At 52.3% G+C, this 23,143-nt stretch overlaps 1 protein-coding gene and 1 long non-coding RNA gene across 3 annotated transcripts; one reads left to right on the top strand and one right to left on the bottom strand.

Annotated features, from left to right (window-relative positions):
* Nucleotides 1-8,663: 8,663 nt before the first annotated feature.
* On the bottom strand, nucleotides 8,664-11,145 carry BARX1 (BARX homeobox 1). Of its 2 annotated transcripts, none has more exons than NM_204193.2 (4): nucleotides 10,889-11,145; nucleotides 9,584-9,872; nucleotides 9,408-9,492; nucleotides 8,664-9,182 (listed from the first exon to the last, which is right to left on the bottom strand). In NM_204193.2, exons 1-4 carry the CDS (start codon nucleotides 11,091-11,093, stop codon nucleotides 9,018-9,020), a joined length of 744 nt encoding a protein of 247 aa, NP_989524.2. In that variant the 5' UTR covers nucleotides 11,094-11,145; the 3' UTR covers nucleotides 8,664-9,017. The 2 variants fall into 2 exon arrangements, with proteins under 2 accessions (NP_989524.2, XP_046755715.1); XM_046899759.1 differs by having other exon boundaries at nucleotides 9,408-9,487.
* A 540-nt stretch (nucleotides 11,146-11,685) lies between these two features.
* LOC124417165 lies at nucleotides 11,686-16,263 on the top strand. Its single transcript, XR_006931349.1, has 2 exons — nucleotides 11,686-13,926; nucleotides 14,027-16,263. It is a non-coding gene; the product is annotated as an uncharacterized LOC124417165 (long non-coding RNA).
* The last annotated feature ends 6,880 nt before the right edge of the window (nucleotides 16,264-23,143 follow it).

Raw genomic sequence — 23,143 nt, 5'->3', positions numbered from 1 at the left:
AACATTGAACCCACAGGAAAAGAAGTTCTGATTCTAGCTGCTTTCAGATCAATTCTTCAAAAAAAGGCAATGCAAACTTCTCAATAACTGACCTTGACACCGACAAATTCCAGACCTTAATACGTGCGTTCGTTAAGAGAAATCAAACCCAGCTTTATAAATGAACACGGTTGCAACCACAACCTACAAAGAGGCTTCCACCCTTTCCTCTGAAAGCACGGATGCACCCCTCAGCCAGCACAGGAACCAGAGCATTGCAGAGTAAAACACTGAGGCCTCTTCCACAGGAATTTAAATAAGCCCTCTGGTAATTAGCGAGCCTGGGAACATTCTGAATCAAAGCTAACCAACAGAGGGCAACATGATTGCGCGAGGAGGGATTATTCTGACACAAGGACTGGGTTTCACCCCAAAGACACTGATAGCGGGGATTTAGGGTACTGGTATGAATTTACAGCCAGAACTCTGAACAAAGCTCTCCATCATATATGGAGACACGCAAACCAGAACATGCCACGCTAGTGATTTTTTGTTACTTTAAGGAACACTGTACATAATCATTGGTAGATGCTCTTTAGCTAGAAATTAGGACTATCACATCACACACCAAAAATAGCATCAAAAATCAGTACAAAGTCCCTGGCGTGACTAAGATGTGGGGAAGGCAGAGAGATGCTGGAGGAAAAGTTGACACGGTCCCACTGAACAAAAAGTTGCATGGAGAAAAAGAGGATATTGGCTTTGTCGGAACATGATCCAAAATACATCCAATGCAATTAGTGAGTGGCAAGTTAAAAAAAGCAAACAAGAAGTTGTTCTTCACATGTTGCACAGAGAAAAAAACGTGTCGCCAGACACTGTGGCATATACCAGAACCTACTTGATTGGGAACAACAAATAAATGCAACAAATGACTACTGCAGGCTAATTGCCTCAGAAAACCCCTGAGCAACAAATGCCTGCAAAGCGACTGTTTGCTAACCTCTTTTGTACCCGTCTCTGGGCACGTGACTGACCACCATCAAATGCAGCACACAAAACAGGTCTGTCCTCAGATATATAGGAAATCCTGCTTTCTCACTGACACCTTTCTCTGCAGATAAATATTGCCTTGACAGAAAAGTAGTGAGGGTAGGGATGCTGAAACCTTCAGCAGATACTGATACAATTACAGTGAATGAGAGAAGAGTATAAACAAATACATAAATGTGATAACTGAATTATCTCATTGTTAATCTTCTAATTTTTGAATTAGAAGTGGCTCATCAGCAAATGTCAGCTCTTACAGCTACAGCTGCACAGGAACAAGAGGGATCCCAGTAGAACAAATAAGACTCAGTCATGCAGACAGAGATGGGCAGTGCAGGAAAAACACTTCTGGTTTGGAATACACAGGACAGGACCTATGTCCACACCATTCTGGAACAACTATTATTTCCTATCCTCTACCCAATACCTAAGCTTCCTTATCAAAACTGTGTATATGGATTCAGGATTAAACCTATAGGTTTGCTGTGGGATGAGCAAGTGCTCCCCTCAGATGCATCTCCCAGCTGTTGCAGCTCTAAGTATAATACCTTCAGCACTGAAAATTACCCTTTCTTTGAAGCTTTCATCTGCACTGAGAGCAGTAACAGAATGTATATCTGGCCGACTCTGTGGGACATTCAAGAACACACTTACCACAAATACACCAATAAAAATATCATCAGAGAAAGCACCTGGAAAATGTGAGATGTGTAAACCTAAGGTCAAAGAAGAGAATTTTTACCAAGTGTAAAAGCAAGCCTGAGAAAATAGGGCATTTTTTCAAGAGGGCAGAAAACACAGATATATGCCAAAGCCTTTGGCCCACTTTTGGGTACCACCAATTATGGGCTCTCTGATAGAAAGGTATTCTTTTCTTATCCGGTCCAACCATAACTATTCCAAATTCGTGAAGGGATAAGATCTTCACTGGAGGTCATCTCATCTAATAGGAGATACCTTGATGGACTGTACACAATCCAAAACATTCATTAGAAAGACCTTATTTTCCTAATTTCTATTTTTCCAGACCCAATGAACAATATGGTTACTTTCTATTAACCGTAATATTTTAGAACTGTCTGGTTCTGTCAGGATGTCAGCTGCTTTTGTAAATCCCTTAGTAAAAAATAAAGATTGCAACACACATAAAGAGAGCACAACAGGATGGCAGTGCCCACCTGACACTGCAACAACCAGAAGAGTGGCTGTTGGTCAATGAGTGGAACTTCTAAGAATCAACACAGTATAAATATACCCTCAAATACACTGTGTCTGTTTTAATAATGAGAGGTCATACAATACTTTTACTTACAGAAGCTTTTTTCTCCCTGGTAGATGTTTCTGAGCAGCATTTGCATGGGTGGTACTTTCTCTGCTTCTCTGTTAAACAAGATCCAATAGGTTTACACTAGAGGCTACGAGGCTCACAGCAAACCACAAGGATCAAATCATTGCCTTCATAGCAATCTGCTTTTCATTCTGAGAAGAGCCATCTTCTGAAATAAGAATTAAGTACAGCTTCTAAACCTAAAAAATATACAGCATACAACAGAATGAAAAGGGATCTACTGAAACAATAAAGATCAAGGGGTAGAAGGAAAGCGCAGTAAGTTCAAAAATGGTTATATATATATGTATGTATGTATATATAAACTCTGCTTGCAGAATTGTGGAAAGCAAGGAAACAAGAAAATGCCTTCTATGTGTTTAAATGCCTGGAAAACAGAAAACATGACCCTTTCTGAGAAGAATCTGTGAGTCTGGGGAGGAGACAGTTGGTATGACTTTCTGACCACATGAATGCCACAGACACATTCTCCAATGCTGCAGCTCTTGGCAGCAGACCATCACTCTTCCACTTCATCTACAGCTTTTCTGGCTGTCCATAAGCTCAGTGGGAGCATGCAGTACACACTGTGTCCATCATCTTCCAAATTCCTTGGGCTACTTTTGCTCTGTAAAAGCAGTGACAGCAGAGGGGAGCATCAGAAACCCCGAGCAGAAATATAAGAGCAAATCTTTTTTTATGTGTTGGGAAAACAGATGTAAGACCTTCATAGAAACCTGTGAAACTGTTGTCATCCAGATATCTCCTGGTCCATTGGGATTAAGAAAACAGCAAAACTAAACAGAAATTCCCTGCACTGAGGATGCTGAAAGGTGGCTGACCAATGCCACACTCTGTCTCTGGAGAGCATCATCCAGCAGTACCCACACAGCTTGCCCTGGCCAAGCTTGACAGCTCTTATCAACCTGTTCTCCTTTGAAATCCAACACTCTTTCCTGAGTTCTGCTCCTCACATCTCTCTAGAATACTACCAGCTTTCTTCCACTGCTTCCAAGCACAACTCTCTATCTATCCTGATTGCTTCCTCTTCCTTTGAGAGAGGGAGAAAAGTAGGATGAATAAATGGCCACTCTTCCTCTTCAAATTCATCACTGTTACCATGACCTAACAGTGTACCCACCCCCAGACTAGAAACACTACGATTAAGCAGTCAATACAGACCCAGAGTCACCCAATCCATTCTGCAAGGAGAGCATATGCTGTGTGTTAAGCCTGATACATTCCTCCTTCCCCACTCCAAGTCATGGCTCTCCCACACAGCCTGTTTTCACACTGCAAATACAACATCTGGCTAAGGCAAACCTTCCTGAAGACCGTCACAAATTCCTTAACTTCCATTCAGAGAATCACTTCTCTGGAACCAAAGGGAGAAATAGTGACTTACAGACCTCATCCTGAACTGTGGATCCTGGGATTCAATCTTCACGTTGCTCCTGCTGGGGATGAAAGAGTTAACCACACACTATTCCATCAGTACCCACTCACCAGCGAAGGTTACAGACCACTAATCGATGTGGTTATGTAAAGTTTCTGATGCTCTGTGTATTTTTTAAGGGTTTTGTTTTTGTTTTTTTCAAACTCGCCTGTATTTTTCCATTTAAACTAAGGATATAAAAGTTAAATCCAGCGGGCTTAGCTGCAGTTTACACACTGGGAAGTGTAAAGCACCAGAATTTACAAGCTTTCTGTACCATAGACACGCACACATTACAGCTAAACCAAAATTCTGCAAATATGCATTAAAATTCAGAAGCAAATTCAGCCATGTTTACAGCTGCTTCACTTTTGCTTTCTGCAAATATTTGAGCACTTGTACTTTACTAGTGCAAATACTAGTGAATAATGAGCGTTAATTTCAAGTAACCCCTGAACTTAGCAGAGGACATTCAGGTATGAAATGTGTGGTCTATATGCTTATCCAATGAGAAACGAGCAGTACTTCTAACTTCTGGGACTGATAGCATCAAGTCTGAATGCATTTTCACACCCATGAATGGGGAACTTTCACACCACGTCACGGAGTTAAGAACATCACAAAACAAGGACAACGAAAGTCCTCGCAGTGGCACTTCCACCTCAGCTGTGGCAGTAACACACCTCGGACGGCCAAAGCCAGAGGAGGTTGAACAACAGCAGGAGCTCCTGAACCTCTCTGGGGTCCGATGCACAGCCCAGCACTCTGCTGGGGCCCAGCAGCCCTGAGGAGAACTCCTGGCCAACAAATGGGAGCATCCAACAGCCCGGCTTTCGCGTTGACAAAAAGGAGAAGAGAACAAGATGCATACATGATTATCGTTCAAGCATCTATTAAAAACTATTTTAATGCGCATAAGATGCTATTCAGTTCGGAAAGTAACATAAATGAGAGGTCAGCATTCAAAAGCACTTGTGGTTTATGTTCAGCTCTTAGTAAATAGCTCAGAAAACGCCCATCAGCGCCTAATCGGGGGATGAGCCGGGAGCTGGCAGTCAGCTGGGCTGTAGGTAAGGAAAATGCCCGTTAGCCCAAACGGAACAGCCAGCTCCTCTTTTACAGACCTTGCTGGGTTTTGGGACTCACCTCCTTGACCGCCAAATCAGACGTGTTTTGCCAGACCGGCTGCTGTAGGATGACTTACACACGCTTACCTGACACAGCATTCACACTACACGCAGTGCGAGTTTGGAGGTTGCTGTAAGCCATAGAACACCCAGGGTAGGGTTTGGGTGGCAACTGTAATGATTGCAGAACTATTTCTTCAGAAAAGCGTCAGAGCTGCTGTGACTCAAAGCTTTCAGCATGTGAACAACCCCTGCACATCTGCCTCTTCTCCTCACCGCTCTGTTTCCTTCAGCCTCGTGGAACATCTCTGACGGGGAGGGACTCTGCACAGGCAAGTTTCCAGGCTATCAGCTATGAAACACCAGACTGGGATCAGTTATCGCAAAGAAACATTATTTTTGCACAATTTTCCACTGCAAGTCATGCTCGAGTAACTTCTGAGCATGAATAACAAGTATTTTTCGAGTGCGAGTGATGCTGTAAGAACACGTGCACCCGAAGCCAGCAGGCACTCTGCGGCACTGAGCGCCTCCTCCTTGAATAGCACCCTTACATACAACACACGGGCTTCAGTATCTGCTCAGAGAGTGAGCTTACACTGCCAGCAGCCTTGGAAATAACCGTCTGGGGGGAAAAAAAGCATCGGAAAAATCAATCTTTTCATTGCGGCTAATGCCCAACCTTCAGACACAGATAATCTCCTCGCCTTCATTCAGCTTCCGTGTCGTTTCGTCCAGGCAAGTTTCCACGTTCCCAGCCTAAAACCTCTCTTAAAAACGCTACGGGCTTATTTTGTGGTTTGTTAATATAGGTGCAATGTAAACAACGGATTTGAGGATCTCGCATAGAAAGAAGCCGTTTGGTAATAATCGTGTTTTAATGGACGGCGTTTGTAAACCGGTGAAACCGTACCGGGCTGTGAGCGCGTTTCCATCAGCGCGGGGCTGAGCTCTTACTCGCACACGTCTCGGGGCACCAAATCCGCCCCCCATCGATGTCACTGCAGGCGGTCATCGCTCCGGTTCTGGCGATTCCCTGCGGATGGCACGGAAAGGTGCAGCCCAGAGGCGGGCACAGCCCCAGCCGGCCCCGCGCTGCCCAACCGCCTCCGGCACAACGGGTGTACGGCCGGCCCGCAGCCCGGTCCTCCCCGCAGCCGCTCCCCTTACCCGGTGCGAAGGCGGCCTAACGCCGTCCGTCTGTCCGCCCGCGGGGCCGTTTGCGGCCGGGAGCCGAAGGAGGGCAGAGCTTGGATTGGGTTTCCTCGAGAAGCTTCATAAAAAGCGAACGTGGGGCGTCGGAGCTGGAAACTCACCTGAAGGGCGTTTTGTTCAGAGAGCCGTCGTGACGTTCGCCGATTAACTGTGACCGGATCGGCGCTCAGACGTAGGAAGGAGCCGCTTTGATGGTGCTTTTCCAGCTCTCGATCCACACCCTTTGCTTTGCTTATAGAGAAAACATCGCCCGCGGCACCTCTGTTGCCGCAGTGACAGCGGCAGAGCCCGCAGCAGCGGGTTCGGGCCCGGCAGGGCTCACACGTAGAGCACGGCCCCATGCACACCGCTGCCCGGGGGCCGCGCAGCGCCGCGAACGACCCCGGGCAGGAACAGCCTCCGCACCGCGGGCAGAGCGGCTCCGAGCCGCTGCAACCGCCACCCGTCCGCGCCCCGTGCGTCCGAGTCAGGCTGAGAGAGATAATTAAGAAACGGAGCCATCAGGCTGCACTAACAGTGTGCGCATCGGCACCAACCTGCGCGCTGCCGTTCCCTCCGGGCAGGCGGCGGTGCGGGGCGATGCGCGTCACAGCGCGGGGAGCGCAGCGCGGAATGTGCCCGGGGCGGCTGCAACAGAACAACGTAGAAACTCATTAGGAGATGAATGGCTTACAGCGAACCAAGTATTTTATAGAAAAATATATATATATATACACATATATAATTTAAAGTCGGGTATATTTTCGTTTTCTTCCGGCTGATTTCTCACGTAGATAAGAGGAATTTGGTTTTAATACTCATCCGTGCGGCCGCTCTGTGTCCGTTCGCACGTCGCCGTGATGCGGGCAGCTCTTTCCGAAGGGATAATTTGTCGTTATAAAGTCAGCACTGTTAAAACAAACGTTTCTGGGAGAACAACTCCACCGATGGAGCCACGAACGTGGCGCTCCATTCACACCCCTCTCGCACACCATCATCGGACTGCCTGCTGGCAGCCAACGCGAATACAGCTCGGGCCCCCCCTCCCGCAGCCGCCAGCCGGTTCCCGGCCCGGCCCGTACGTGCCGGAAACTCCCGGGGAGACCTTTCCTTCTACCCGGGGGAAGCCCGAAGCCTTACGGCTCCACTTCTGCAGCTCCCGGTCCGGCTGAAAAGCTGCCATCACCCCGCGGTGCCACACGTCGCAAGCGGCTCCCGGCGGCTGCTCGCGGCTTCGGAAAGGCTCCGTCGCACCCCGCCCGCCCCGATCCCCGGCCCGAGGGCAGCAGCCCGTGGGGACGCGCCCTGGAGCCGCCGCGTTCCCCTCGCGCTGTCTGGAAAAAATAAAAGTAAAGCGAGTTTTCTTATTTGATACTTTTACGGTCTGTGAAAAATAATCACTTGTTCACCACTTACTCGAATGTGAAAAGAAAATATTAACATGATATCAAAAGTGCAACAGCAATAGCGTTTCCAAAGCGCTACTTAACGTTGGGCACAGCCCGTCTGTCCGTTAAAGCAGGTAGAGGCAGCCGGGAATCCGCCTTCTAATTACACGCGGTTCCTCCTTTCGGCTGCGCTGAAGCTGCTGTGCCGCAGCAGGACCACGGGCTGAGAGGAGACGGGGCAGAGCAGGAGGAACCGCGGGGCTCCGCTCCTCGAAAGCGCCGTCCTCGCCCTTCCCGACGCCGATCCCTGTCCCCAGATCACGCTGAACCTTTCCAGCTGTTTGTTTGTTTAAATCCAGGAGTCGTTTCGATGTAAGAATATGAGCTCTCTTCCTGTTTACTCAGCACGGCCGTATCCTGTGCTTACCGACGCCCCATCGCTCAGCCCGGAGGTTTGGTTAACGTGGGACGCCGCTCCGGCAGAAGGAACCGAGCGGCACCTGGGGCAGGCAGGGCCGGGGGGGCGGGCTAATGACCGCCGGTAATTACTCAGCAGGCGAGCAATTAGCGCCCGGCAATTAGCGTTCCGCAGCCAGGGCTCGGCCCGGCTCTGCGAGGAACGCCCGCAGCCCTCGTGGCCGGGCCCTGGGGCGGCTCTCCATCGCTCCCTGCCGCTCGCCACTTTCCGCAGCGCTTCTGGCCTTTTTTTTGTTGTTCTTTTTTTCCAGGACGATGATAATTGCACGTCCCTATAGATGCTCTATCATTCGATACCTCGACGGAAAAAAAAAGTACATCAAGGAATCAGAAAATTAACAGTAAAACAGTGCCGCGGCTCCTTGTTGTGTCGCCGCAATGAGCGCAGAGCTCCGGGGGCGGTGGAACTTCTCTGCTCCCTTTGCCCGAGCGCTGCCCAAAGCGGCACCAACCGCGCTTTCCCAAAGCGGCATTCAGATGTGCGGCCGCATCTCAGCCTCCCGTTAGACGGCAATGCCGCATTTCTTAGACAAAAGACCACATCGTCTCGCCTCTCTGAGCGCGGCCAAGGCCCGGCCCCGGACGGGACGTTTGGCCGAGAACAAGGAAAAAAAACCGACCAAAGAAAACAAAAAACATAAAGAAACGATTAAAAAGAAGATAAAAAGCATTACATTACTCAGAGCAATAGTCCATAAAATACTTTATTGAAATAAAGTAAATATCTTCGCATTAATAAAACCGATCGTAAAATGCAGTTTTTCGAGTAACTGGGGGCACCACAGGGTTTCACGCAGCGAGCAATGCCGAGGGCGGACCCGGTGCCCCCCGGCCGCCGCGCACCGCGGGTCTCAGGGCCGGGGGCCGAGCTGTGCGCCGAGTGCTCCGACCGCGGCCCCACCGCCCTCCGCCCCCGTCCTCTACCGCCCGGGCCGCTGCGCGCGGGGTTCCTCCCGCCCGGGGCAACGCGCTCCGGGGCCCGGCGCGGCGCTGGGGGTCCCCGCGCTCCCGGGCGGCAGCGGTGGGGCCGGGCCGTGCCCTCACTCCTCCTGGCTGACCTCAGCCGGCGAGCCCAGGCTCTCGGGGGGTTTCTCGGCGTCCCGGGCGCGCTCCTGCTCCGAGAGCTGCTCGCTGCTGGGGATGGAGTTCTTCTTGGGGCGGCCCTTGGGCTTGGTGGGGGACTCCAGGCCGCCCCCCTGCAGCACCTGCGGGGCGGGGAGGGCACAGGGACACCCGCGTAAAGCAGCGCTCCGGTCTGCGGCCCCGGCGGAGTAAGGTCCCCGCTGCCCGAGCGGTACTGCGCCGAGCCGGGAGGGCTCGGGCAGCCCGTGTGCTGTGGCCGCAAGGAGCGGGGACATAGACGTACATCAAAACACACATACATATGTATATATTTTTTTCCCCCGGGAGGGCCCGGCGCGGGCACTTACTATTTTCTTCCATTTCATGCGCCTGTTCTGGTACCAGGTTTTCACCTGGAGCTGGCTGAGCCCCAGCGATTCGGCCAGGTCTATTCTGCGGGCGGGAGAGAGGCGGTGAGACCCGGCCCGGCCCGCGGCTCTCCTCCTGCTCTCCGGACGATGCCCCCGCGCCGCCCCGCCGGTACCTGTCGGGCGTCGAGAGGTACTTCTGCTTCTCGAAGCGCTTCTCCAGCCCCATGAGCTGCAGCTCCGTGAAGACGGTGCGGCTGCGGCGGCCCTTCTTGGCCTTGCTGCCCGTCTCGGGGCCGCCCGGCTCCAGCTTGCCGCGGAGGTGCAGCTCCAGCGGGAGGTGGGGCGAGGCGGAGCCGCCCTGCAGCCCCGAGCCGGCGGCCAGCAGCGCCGAGCCCAGCCCCGAGCAGCCCAGGGGAGCCAGCGGGAACTTGAAGACGGCCGCCGGCTCCGCCTTCAGAACGGCTGCGGGAGAGAGCGGCCGTGAGAGCCGGGCGGCCCCGGGGGCTCCTCGGGATGGGCTCCGCGCGCGGCCCCGGCCCCTTCTCCTGCTGCCGCCGCGGGGTCACGCCGTGCCCTGCAGCCGGAGGCGGGCAGTCACCCAGCGATCCTCGCGTTACCCGCGGAAACCTTTTGGAACCGTTTAGGAGCTCGTGCCGCCTGACAGATTCAAGCGCTGCCGGGCCCACGGCCACGGCGTCAGACTCATGCTCGGCCCCGACGTGCGGCCGTGCGGGGCCCTCCCGAGCGCCCCGAGACCTCGCACCAAGTGGGCAGATCCCGCCGCCCTACGCAGCACCACGACCGCTCTCCGAACGCTGAGTACGGCCCGGGGGGCTTCGAAAGCACAGGCGGGCCCGGCCCGAGGAGCACACACGGACGCACACCAGTGCGGGTCGACATTTCAGACCGATATCTAAAATAATCGTGAATCCCAAGTGTTCCAATACATGCGCTTCCCCAAGACGGGGCTCGATGCTTTCCCGACTTCTTTTTTTAAAAGAAAAACAACAATTCGGAATCCACCCGTTCCGTTCGCTTCTACGGATAAACGAGCAGCGTCTCTGTAGATGAAGACAGCTTTGGAAGCGAAAGCATTCGCGATCGCAGATTAAATATTCGCGTTAAAATAAAACCAACGTAAAATAAAATAAAAATCATCATCAAAAAAAAAAAAACAACAACAAACAACCCCCCAAAAACGAACCACAACAAGAAATCTGTCCTTAGTACCCTATCCTGCACCGGTAGATCCTGCACCACGTTCCGACATCACACGGCGCGGCTCACACTCTCCATCCCCCGTCTCTCCGCGCACGGCACCGCTCCCCACGGCTCCACCGCCGCCCGCGACCCACAGATGCGGCCCCGTCCCCGCCCGGAGCGCCGCAGCGAAGTTCCCGAGACCTTCTCCCATAGGAGCGGCCTCACACGCGCCGGGAGCCGCGGCCCCACTCCCGTCCAACCCCGGCGGGACATACCGAGGTGGCTGTGGTAGGGCCGGGCCGACAGCAGCGCCTGCACCCCGAACTTGAGCAGCTCCCCGGGCGGCGCCGCGCCTTTGGCGTCGGGGGGGTCGGTGAGGATCTCCTCAATCATGAAACTGCGGTAGCGGTGCGAGCGGTGGTCGGGAAAGGCTTCGGCCGGGAAGTAGTGCGCGGCCCCCAGCTCCAGCGGGTGCTGCATCCTCGCCGCCGCCGCCCGGGCCGTGCCGAGCCGAGCCCGGCCGCCGGGCCCTAACGCAGCCCCCCGGCCGCTTGGAGCCGGGCAGCGGGGGCTCTGCCCATCGCCCCTACCCCGCCCTACCTCTGGGCAGGGCCCGGAGCGGCCCCCCCCCCGCTCCGGCTCCGCGAGTGCCTCGGGACCGCCCCGAGCGCCGCCGGCCCGCGGCCGTTCCGCCGCACGCACGCACGGGGCGCGGCACCGAACAGCACCTCCCCAACCCGGCCCGGCCCGGCGGGCAGCGGCCCTATTATACGGCCCCGGGGGCTGCGGCGGGCGGGGGAGGGCGCGGGAGGGGCCGCGGAGGAAGGAAGGGGCCGGGGCGGGCGAGTACCTGGAAGCGGGAGGTTACGGCGCAGCATTTGATCCGCTGCCATATAAAGCAAACGGGCCCCAAGACGGGCAGCGGGCAGGCACACACCCAACAAAGAGCAGGCCAGGAGTAGTCAAATCCCCCCCACCCCCACGGCAGGGCGCTCCTGGCACCGCCCGCCACCTGCCCGCCCCCTCCCCGCTCCCCCCGGGCACAGCCCCGCTCGGTGCCGGGCAGCACAGCACAGCACAGCACAGCGCAGGGCCCCGCGAGGTGCGGAGAGGCCCCGAGCTCGGCCACATCCCTATGGAGAACTCAGAGCAGTCGGTCGGGAAAAGAAACAAAGCACAGCGCGGAGCGGAACGCTTCCCCCGGCGTTTAGAGCCGTTTGGTGAACATTCCGTTCGGCACAACGGCGTTCGTTTCGTTCCCTCCAACCCGTGCCGCGCACCACCGCGCAGTTCGTGCTCGCTGCCGGAGTGCGCTGTGCGGGGTTCTGCGGAGGAGGTACAGAGCCGTCCTCCGGGAGCCGCCGTCGGGGCCGATCCCGCAGCCCCGGGCCCAGCGCCGCGGGAATCCCGCACGGAGCGGAGGGCACTGGGCCGGGCCGGGCACTGGGCCGGGGTCACTGTCGTTCTGCAGTGCTGTGCCACAGCGTGCTACAACAGCCAGGTACTCCCCCAGCTGCTCGATGCTCCGTCCCGCACTGACTCCCCCGTAACCCGCACCATGTGCTCAATGCCGTTGGCACGAAGCAGTTCTGCTCGGATTTTCTGTATTCCCCGCGTCCTGTCAATTTAAAACGACGCTCTAAAACCCGTGAGAGGGCTTTGGGGAACCCCCCCTCCTTTCCCCTGCGGGGTCCCGAGCGCCCCCGCCCGTTTTCGTGCCGGTTCCTAAAGGCCGGGGCGGAGGAGGCCCCGGGTGTCACGGCGATAAATAACGGGACGGGTAATTGGGAGCGAAGTGCGGAGAATTTGGGCCACACTCGAGCGAGCGGACACCGCCATACCGCAGCGTTAAACACCGTCACTCCGACAGCTGTGCTCCCGCAGCCCCTCCCGCCGAGCACCGCGATTGATTTAAAATAAAACAAAACTCGGACATACGGCAAAGATGTATCCCTCCCTCCCCCACCTCTGGGCACAGCACCGACCCGAGCGCACAGAACCGCTTCCGACAATTCGCGGCCCCGCAGACGCCGACACGGCCGACGGTCGGAGCCGCAGCGGTGCGGATCGGTGCGGTCGATGCGGTGCTCCGCTGCGGGGCGGTGACGCTGCTCTGCGGGAAGGAAGGGGGCTTTCAACCTCAGGCTGCACCCTCGGATAATGGTTTAAAATCGTTGCAATGCGAATCCCACCGCTCAAAGTAAAGCGCTCGGTGTATGTATATAAATATATATATAACTATTTTCAATCGTGACTCTTAAAATGACGGAAATCGTTTAATTGACAGAACCCCCAAATCCGAGCGCTTGATTTCGCACCTCCTGCCCGGCTCTGCGCCGGGGGAATGCGATCCTTCGCTGTTTCCCAGCCAGCTCCATCCCGAGCGGACGCGCTGGGCACTGCGTGCCGTTCGGCAGGGCTGGGGTGAACGAACGCAGCTCCTAATTACAAGCACTTCGTTTTCCATCTATTGGAAGGGAAGCTCCGGGATCTTCTTAAAAAGAAAACGCTCCGCATTTAACGGGTGTTCGTGTTGTTTTCCCCAGGCAAAGAGTTTATCATACCGTTAGAAATGCAGGGTATTCCTAAAGCCACCTCACTGTTCGCAATTTGTTTCTATTCTTTAACCAAAACGTTCGCATTTGTTTCGGGACTCATCGACCTCTCCCAGGGCGCACTTCACAGCCCTCCGCCGCTCACTGTCACACCGCGGCTGTGCCGAGGGCTGCGGGAGGAATGGAGTCCTCGCGGTTCCGCATCGCTCCCGGAGCTGCGGGCGGTTTATTCCCGTTCTGAAGGGAAGGAGAGTTTTGTCGATTTTCCCACCTTTCCTCCGTTAAGATCCCAACGCATTTCCCTGCGAGGAGCGACCGTAACGCGAAAAATAACCAAAGAGAAACTCTCTCCCATTGGGGTACTTCAGAAAACGCCCTGAGTGCAACGGGGAAAGCGATTTTGTGCAGAAAGGGCGACAAGTAGGTATGGATTAGATAGAATTATATAGATACAGATAGATAGATATAGAGATATATATAGAGAGATTAGAGATATATAGATACAGATGCAGATATAGATATAGATGTAGATATGGATATAGAGGCATAGAGATATAGAGATGGATATGGATATGGATTGACCCCACCGTCCCGCTCCGCCCCCGCACAGCCCCGCACCACCGGCCCCGTCCCCACGGCCTCGGGGCGGCCTCGGAGCGCTGCGGGCCCCGGCGCTGCCTTCTGCTGGCACTCGGCGTCCAGGAAATCCGCAAAGCGGCGGGACGAGTGGAAGCCGTGACATCACTCGGGGCAGGAGGGTGAGGGAGCGGCTCCATCCGAGCAGCGCGCTGCGCTCGCGGCCGCGGGGAGCTCAGCGCTGACACGCGGCCACGCGGCGCGGCCGTCCCTTCCTTACAGCTTCGGGCAGAAGGTGCGGAGCTCTGCGTTCCCGCACCGAGACACGTCCGCGTCCCGCCGCCCCCGGACCTCGTTCCCTCCAAACCCTACAAACGGACGGAAATCATCCCCATAGCCGCCGCTGTCCGAAGAGATCGGTGCCTGGACCGGGAGCTGCCCTCCGTGCGGCAGCCGTGCTGCGGAACGCCAGAAGTGTACGCACAGTGAGTAGGACGCGCTGCGATAAAACGGCGAGTCCCTCTCTTTTCTATTTCTTTCTTTTTCTTTTTTTTTTTTTTTTTTGCCTTTTTAAATAGTAACTATAAAAGCGCGGAGTTCTGTTTTTTTTTTCCTGTTGTTTTCCTTTGTTTTGTGTTTTTTGTTTGTTTGTTTTTGTTTTAGTTTTCCTTCTCCCTCCTTCGCAGAGGAGGGGAGCAATGCTCTGAAGAACAAACCCGCCGCGAGCGCCGGCGGAGGCAGCGTTGAGGCTGAGGCAGCGCTTCCAGGCACTGCCCCCTCCGCGCACCGACCTCCGTGCTGACACGGGGCTCCGCGGGCTCAGCTCGTTCAGCTGTCCCAGTCAGCGTCACGGCTTTCAGAGGGCCGCGGTTACGCTTTCCCTTGCTGACGGTGCATGCAGAACTATCTTTCTCCCTTCTCCACCTGGACCTGCTATCAAACCCGAGAAAAACCAGCCAAGCAAAAGAAATAGCGGAGTCATCTGCATCGCTCGGGGCAGCCTCCTGCACTGCCCTACCCAGGGGTCTCGCAGAGGAGCAGTTCTGGGGCACTATCCGTGCCAATGTGGTCACGGTGCTGACATAGTGCTGGTACAGCCTTTAGCAGCCAGCTCTCCACCTGCCACAAATGAAATCAATGCGTGGCTTTGATGCACAGCTCCTACACGGGGAAATGCTCCGAGCCCGTCGGTGATGTGATGGGGAGCACGAGCAGAAATCCCTCAGTGTGGGGCTTAGGGATGGCTGTGCTACACTTTCAGCCACAGCCAAACCCTGCACATCACTGCCACAGCCATGTATAGGCACGGAGCCACATGCAGAGCTGCAGGCAGTGAGTGCTCTCTGCCATGGCCGGGCACAAACACACTGTGAGACAAAGGTGGGTGCACCACGTCGGTAATTACAGCCTGTCTAAAACCACAGCCATGGCTGTACCACCTATTTCTAGACACTAAACAAGCCCCAGACAGAAAGCAAGGGATTGTCCTTATTGCGCTGGTGTTCAATCCAAGCAAGCCCCACATCTGCAGCCCAATTAGAGATGTGCTCCCTGATATCACATCATCCCCTATGCTGTGAACAGGCAACGTGTGCTCAGGCTGCTCGCTGTGTGCCCCGTTCACTGCCTGGAATAGGACAGTTTACAGCTCACAAAATTAAGTTAATGATTATATCTGTGCAGAGCGGGGCCTCCAGTTTTTAACAGCAAAATGAAGGAACAGATCAAACCCCACATTCCGTGGGTTTGCAGCAGTGTTGGTCTGCAGGTTCCAGCTCTCGGCTGCCGTCACACCTGGCTGTGTGTTTATGGAGCAGCAGGGAGGTGCTGCAGGCATTTAACACAATAATGGCTAATTGAAACTTTTTATTTCTAAAATAACACTATGTTTTATATATATTAAAATCATATTAAAGCTGACTTGCCAGACTCTCCCGAGCGCCACTACAGCCAGTTAAAAACCCTGTTAAGAGCCAATTAAATAACGAAGCTTTCTATAACAGGCGCATGATATAAAACAATTAAGTGGTGGAGGCTTTTTTCTGATAGTTTATTTCTCTGCCTTTGCATTTCTGTGCAGATCTTATTTTAAAGTGTGGTACAGACCCACCAAAGTGCCCTCCCAGCAGAGCACTCCCATGGAACCAAATAGGCTGGAGCTGGAGGTGCTGCAGAGCGCACCCACTGAGCACTAAAGAAAATCACACTAATAAGAAATGCTTAAAGAAAAGTTCCCAGACCGAACACCCAGGTGTCTGAAGTCCCACAGATGGTCCCTGCAGGGTGGGCTCGGTGGTGCCAAGCTGGGCACCAAGCAGTGTGCCTGATGTCCACGGCCCCAGGCAGCCTCTGTGGCCACCACCAGCCCAGGGCACGGCCAGCAGCTATGGGGAGCTTCACCAGCAGAAGGCAATGGGAACTGGGGATCCCAGGCACAGCGCACGCAGAAGGTGAGGGTGATTTACCACTTTGGGATGGAATAATGTTTTTGGAATAAAATTATGCTGCATGGATTAGGATTTCCTGTATGTTGTTTACTGTTTATGCTGTATGCTAAGAGCCTTTATCTGTTTTAATCTCTATAGTTTGGCTGAGATTCAGTGGACACTTAAAAATGAAACTTTTGCTGTAGGAGTCCTGGGCATAAGGGAGCAGGGCTTGGGCACAAGGGAACCTGATTTTCAGGATGGACAGCAGGGAGCAGACGGCACTGGTGTGCCATAGAAGGGGGCGGGGGGGCGGGGAGGTTGCCTTTCCTATGCCAGGGAGCTCCACACTTGCAGCAGTACAGGTGTGCTGCCCAGAGCCATCCTGGAGCTGTAAGGCCAAGCTGAGCAAAGGCCCTGTGCCTCCTCTTTGTCTCATGCCTTGGCAGGAGAGATCTCACTAAAACCTTCTTTCGGGACTTTGCCCAACACTGGTCATGGAGTGGTGACGTGAAGGCTGGGTTCACCTTGCTTGCTTCAGTGGGTACTCAAACAGCTGTGCCCTTACCAGGGGTCTCACACCTGGTGACCTCCTGGCTCACACTGAGGACACCAACAATCCCCTGTCCTGGGACCCCACTATGGGCATGTACCAAACAGCTGTTTGGTGCCTACCGATGTTGCTGCGGTGCTAAAGGGAAGGCAGGCAGCTCCCGGTCTGCATTCTGTGAGGGCAAATGCCACCAGCATCAGCGCAGTGCCACCACCTCAGGCCAAATGAGAGCCGACTTCTGCCCTGCAGCCTGATGTTCGATACGGCACATTTCTACTTACCACACCCAGAACAGAACTGTAAACCCATATATGGACACGATCGCTTAAAAAGTTTAAACAATTTTGCTTTTCTGTACGTATATTATGACACTTCCACATTTTTTGGACGAAATTCCACCACCCGATAGCGATCTGAGCCGCAGATGGGTTCGCTTAGCGCATTTCTAGGCCTTGTCCGCCAGCTTCTTCCCCTCGCCTCCCGCTCACCGCGCAGGGCCGGGGGCTCCCGCAGCATCGCGGCTCCCGGAGAGCGGCACCGCGGCGGGGCCGGGGCTGGGGGCTGAGCGCCGGGTCCGTGGCTCAGGGCCGGCGGATCTCGGGCCGCGGGTGCCCTCTGCCGGGCCGCCCCCGCCGCAGCGACAGCGTCGCCGGTGCATCGCAGCGTGTGACAGCCTGACATCCTCCCTGCAGTTTTCATCATTTTGGTTCCAAAAAAGGAAGAGGACTCAAAAGCTGAGACTGTAGCGACCCTAATAAATGAGGATCATTGTTTGGAAGAAGTTTTACGTCAGTGGCAATAGAAATGCCTCTGCGCATCAGACCGTTGGGATACTGGCACCAGCAGACCTACTGCAGCAATGTTCTGGGATCCTCCAGCACCAATGAAACTCCTGTTTAATCTCAGAGATGCCATGGAGGAACCAGGGTGCACAGCAATACAGAGGAGAACCTCCTCAAACCCATGATGCTGGTCCCTATTCCTGCACACCAGCTCATCTGCTGCTTCCTGCTGAAGCTCCAAGCTGTATTCAAGCAGCACGCTCTTTCCAACTTCTCTCCCTCACCTCCCATCTGCTGTTTTGGTCCTAACTCCTACTCCTGCCTCCCAAGGCTCTTTGAGATCTCAACCTATCCCAGAGGCATTCCCAGAGTGCTCACGCACCAAACCAAGACAGCATCTTCCCAAGCCCATTGCTCTTACACAGCTCCTGCATGCTCCCCTTTTCCCAAATCCATGCCATGCACTCCAGCCATGCTCTCTGCTGATACTCATTTGATTCCAAGGCAGGAAGCTGATCAGCACTGTTAGGAGTGGGTCCAAGGACTCCAAAAGCACTTCCAGCCTGCCCTTGGCCACGCACAGCTCCCAGCACAGCCCTGTGCTTGCAGGCAAATGGCACAGACCCATGATGATCCCTTGTCTTCTCCTGACCCTTCATTTGTCACCCTGCCAGCCCTCCTGTGGGACAGCACCACTCCAGCTGCAAGGAAGGGTTCCCTTTCCAACACCTTGCAGCAGGGTCAGCACTGTCCTCAGAGCTTCTTCTCCTTCCAGTTCATGCTGAGCTATTAAGCAAAAAGCAAACAGCGGTGATCAAACCCACGCCCCTGGGAACCAAATCATTCTGTAGCTGTTTCCTGATCTTTTTAACCAAGCCTAAGTTCCCTCAGCCTCCGCTCAGCCTGCTTGCTGCTGAGAGTCCCAATGAGTGGGAACTGAGCATCAGCTTCCAGCTTTCCTCTCCGAATGACCGGCCTTTGAGTTTCAAAGGATAGCCATCCTCCAGCAAGCTATGGAAGAGCCTTTCAGTTTGACGTTTTTATAAACACCAACCTTTTTATCCCCAGTGTTTGTTGTTGGAGGAAATCCCTTCTAGCTCTTACGCATGTACAACATATAAAACAATTGAATTAATACCATATGGGGGTAGAGGGGTGAAAAGTCATGTCTACAGCCAAAATAGTTCAGAAAAACTGTACAGCTGAGGTTTAAGATTGCCTACAGTGACTTTGAATTTTGTTTAGACATGGGTGTTAATACTTCATATGGATTATGTGCAGATTACAACAGTATGTACTGCATGCTGTGTAATTTATGGACTATTAAACTTAATTCTTATGCTTTGGGGTTGTGAGTTATAACCGAGCAGAATCTAAACTACCATCAGATGGAAGACTTTCTCCTTTTCTTGATTAACATAAAACTTCAGTGGGTTGGCAGGGTATGGAAAACCCAAGGCTGAACACTTGCATACTCATCTTCAGCAAGCTGATAGCTCAGGTTTTAGAAATTTCAATATCTTCTATGCTCTTCACATGTATAATAGTAGTGGTAGGGATCCCAGCAGGGCCATCTGACTGCCTTAGTGCTGTATGTGAGACTGAGGGTGGCAGCGAGGAAGCGCTTTTGTGCCTCTGAACTACTGAGGAAGGGCTGATGGTTACACTGAGTAACGCGGGTGTGTACATCCAGAAAATCTGCAGGTAGCCCTGCAGTACTGAGAAGCAGTCTGCATGGTCCTCAAATACAGAGCTGCAAATGCTCGATTGTGGTGGCATGAGGTGTTTTTTTCAACTAGCTTGACCAGACACTGACCCAGCTGTGACAGCAGGGAGCTCAGGGCAGGCCAAGCCTCAATGCTGGCTTACTTGGGCTCTCATGAATGACAATTCTCGCTCCCATGCCAGGAGTTTACACAGCAAAATTTCAACAAACAGCCTTGCAGAGGAGGAAGAAGGAACCACTATAAAGAATACAGCTGGAAATCCTGAGCAGCAAAGAGGAGGTGCTCCTACTGCCCCGACACAAAGACGCACGCAGAGGTGGTCCCCACAGCCTTCCTCAGCCCTATCTCACCCATCTATTGGCACTGCTCAGAGAACAACCCAGGTTTGGCTGGATCAGGCCTTTGTTCCTTGTGGATATTCAGCATCTGGGGCTCTATCCAGCAACTGAAACACCATGAGGACTTCTACAAATCACACCCTTCAATAAATTATATTTTACTTTGACACATTTTAGTGTTTACAAGGTTTACTTGGGAGATGAAACAAAAGTTAATTACATCAACTGATACGTCAAGAAAATGGATGGATTTGATATCCCCTCCAGATGGGCTTCCTTTGCCTGGCAGCACGCACAGCACATCTTACAGCAGGGAGACAGAATGCGTTAGGAAGGCACATCTCAGCCATCAGACTGACACTTCTTTATTACAGTGTATTTATTTTTTATCACGTGCTTTGACAGAAGTCTCATAAAGTGTTACGCTCCTTCTGTAGGGTCAAAGCCTGGTGACCTTCCATGATTTTACAGAGAAAGAACATAATTTTAGAGGGCATGTTTATTTTTTCTGTAAACAGTCTGTTTGCTGTGCCAAGAGAACGGTTTTTCTGGACGTACTTAGATGACAGCTCCACTCCACTGGCTCGCCCTCCTGACTAAGTCTCTCCTGCCAAGTGGTTTTGATCACAGTCTGGCAAACAACACCACATTAATAGTAGAGCTGAACAAACAACCTCCAAAAAACTGCTGATTTTTTAAAAAACTTCTTTTTACTGCCTGCATAATATCCCTGAATCAAACGTGGTTTCCTTGAGCTCTGAAGGACTCTAATTTTTATAAAGAAAAAAAAAGAAATCCATGGAATCAGAAGGGCTGCTTGCAGAATGGTTGGCAGTGACGAAGCAGCACATCTCCCTGTGCCCTAGGAAACAAGTGTCTGAGCCCTTCCTGCACAGCTGCACGTGGCTGTCAGTTCAAGCTCTGGAAATACAGCTTGCAGCTATGTTCGTACTGACACAACCTTCATGGAACGAGATCACAGCCAAAGCAAACCTGCTTTAACATACAGCTCTCCAGCAGCACTTCCATAGCTACGTGAGAGCTGCCCCTGCCCTCTGCATACCCAGCTCCAGGAGTACCAATGGATTCATGGAATCATTTGAGTTGGAAGGGACTCCTAAAGGCCATTTGGACCAACTCCCCTGCACTGAACAGGGACACCTACAACTCCATCAGGTGCTCAGGGCATGAGCAGCCTGAACTTGGATATCTGCAGGGATGAGGCACCCATCACCTCTCTGGGCAACCTGTGCCAGTGCCTCAACACCTTTATCCTATAAACCTTTTCCTTATATCAAATCAGAATCTCCCTGATAAGAATTCTTCCTATGAATATCTGCAATTCCCTTTGTCAAAGTCTAATCCTGAAGTCTCTCTGGGTTCTGTCCAGTGCCTCAAAGACCATTAACACAAGGCTTCACATCTGCAGCTCAACCTTCCTGATCTACCTTTCTCTCCATCCTACACAAACCTTGGGACAGGTTGCTCTGTTTTGGCAACTAAAACCAGCACAGACTCATCGCCCAACTATGCTCCTCAGCCATCCCAGGCAGTCTGTTAAAAAGTAATTCCTCCTTGTCCTTGTTCTACCTTTCCAGGAGGAAAAAAAATAATAATAACTCCTTTAATCCCTCCTCTTTCAACATTTCCCTTTGGAAGTGGCCATTCCACTGTGCAAACTTGTTTTCATTAGAGGGAAAGAAAACTCCTATTTAGTTAGTAACTGTTTCTAATCTGAGATACCCACTCTGGTAGCAAATAGCTGCTTTCATGCACTCGGAGGCCCTTAGTTGGCACTGATTTTAAGAAACTGATCACATTTGTGCAGGGGTGATTGAGAGCAGCCACTTAGCATCACAAGGGTTATGGCATTTATCCTTTGTAGGTCCACCAACCCAAGCTAATGTGGAAGCCATGGAAAACCCCCTTCAATTGAAGGCTTATAAAGTCAAACAGAAAATTAAAAAAAAAAAAACCCACCAAAAAGCTGTAGACTGTAGACTCATAAGCTTTAATCATCCCCAAATCACCACTAGATTGAACTACGCCTCACTTAAAATACTTCTTTCTAATGCTCAAGGCAGAGTGGTAAGAGAATATGGTTTAAATTAGCTCCCTGCAAACTTACAGCTGCTATGGTAGCCTATTAAAATTTATTTCCTTCCATTGTGGCTCATATTAAGTTGCAGCTATAGGGTTGCATGCAACTTCAACCATTACAGACTTTATAAAATGAAAAGTACTTAAGAACTGGTTTTAGAAGCTCCAAAGGTTACACACAGATGAATGATGAAAGCAGATTACTAAAATAAAGAGCAGGTCACACCTTAACCTACTGCAACAGCATTTCTTCGATGTCTTTTTGGAAGGCATTGCCACCTTTCACTGAGGGCTCCTCCAACCTGAGAAGCAGCCCCTCCAGCTATTTTTTTTTTGCTACAGCACTGTTTCACTGCATCTGCTGATTACCCCTTCCAGCCTTTTGTTCCCTTCCCATAACACTGATGTTCACTGTGAACAAGAGAGACTTTGTCCCGTGCAGTGATGTGCCTGCATAAGCACTGCAAATGAAAGGTCTGCAGTGAAAGCCTGAATTATCTTTGTAAACACTGTATTTATGCTGGAAAATGACACTGTGACAGTAAGCAAGTGGGACTTGAGAAAACAAGAGGAATAACACATTTAAATCCAGCGCTTGCACAAGAGAGGTAAGGAGCAGGAACTAGCTGGATACAGAAATCACGGTACAAGTTTGAAGGTGAACATTCTGTGCTCCTCACAGCACCTTACTAACCAGATTAACCAGGTGCAGTTTTCACCAGCTACCTTCAGGCTTTGAATTGGAAAGTGCTCAGCATGTCTCACCAACAAATACGCTTTATACTGGCAGAACATGACATCAAAGTGCAAAACGCCACAGGTGGATCTCCAAGACATGTACAAACTACTGCAACAGGAGCACAGGAGCTCTGAGATGAAGCAATGTGAGCCCCAAAATACAAGGAATATAAAAGGAAGGCAGTATCTTAATAAGGAATAAAGCGTGAAGAGTTGGGAATAAACAGCCCAGATGCACGCTGTTAATTTGCCACAAGGTGGCATGTGCTGATCTACAATAAGTTTCAGCCAGGTAAGGTTTCTAAGATCCAAACAGCAGGACTTAAATCTGGGAAAGGTGGATTCAGCCTCATGGAGTTACCCTGCAGGTGCCCACTTTGAATTCAGCCCTACAAGAATCTCACTACGTACCCAGAAACATCACCACACCTGAATGCACACTTCTTCCTGCAGGAAGTTTGTTTATCATGTACTTATATGAGCACAAATTTAGGAGCAGGTATCCCATGGCACACACCTAGCTGTGCTTGGCATTCCAGGCCAGCCCAGCACGAGGCTCCACCACCTCTCAGGGCTGCCCATGGCAGTGCTCCTGCTGAAGAGTGAATCGAAGAAATTACTGCCTAGAAACTTAACAGCACAGATTTGTTACCATTCAGTCAGGCACTCTTTATTAGCAGTACCAGGAAACACTGGGGATATTTCCACCATAACTGCTTCAAAGACGACATGATT

The sequence above is a fragment of the Gallus gallus genome, chromosome 12 (assembly GCF_016699485.2).
Source record: "Gallus gallus isolate bGalGal1 chromosome 12, bGalGal1.mat.broiler.GRCg7b, whole genome shotgun sequence".
NCBI classification, from domain to species: domain Eukaryota; kingdom Metazoa; phylum Chordata; class Aves; order Galliformes; family Phasianidae; genus Gallus; species Gallus gallus.
This window is presented reverse-complemented; position numbering and strand designations above follow the sequence as displayed.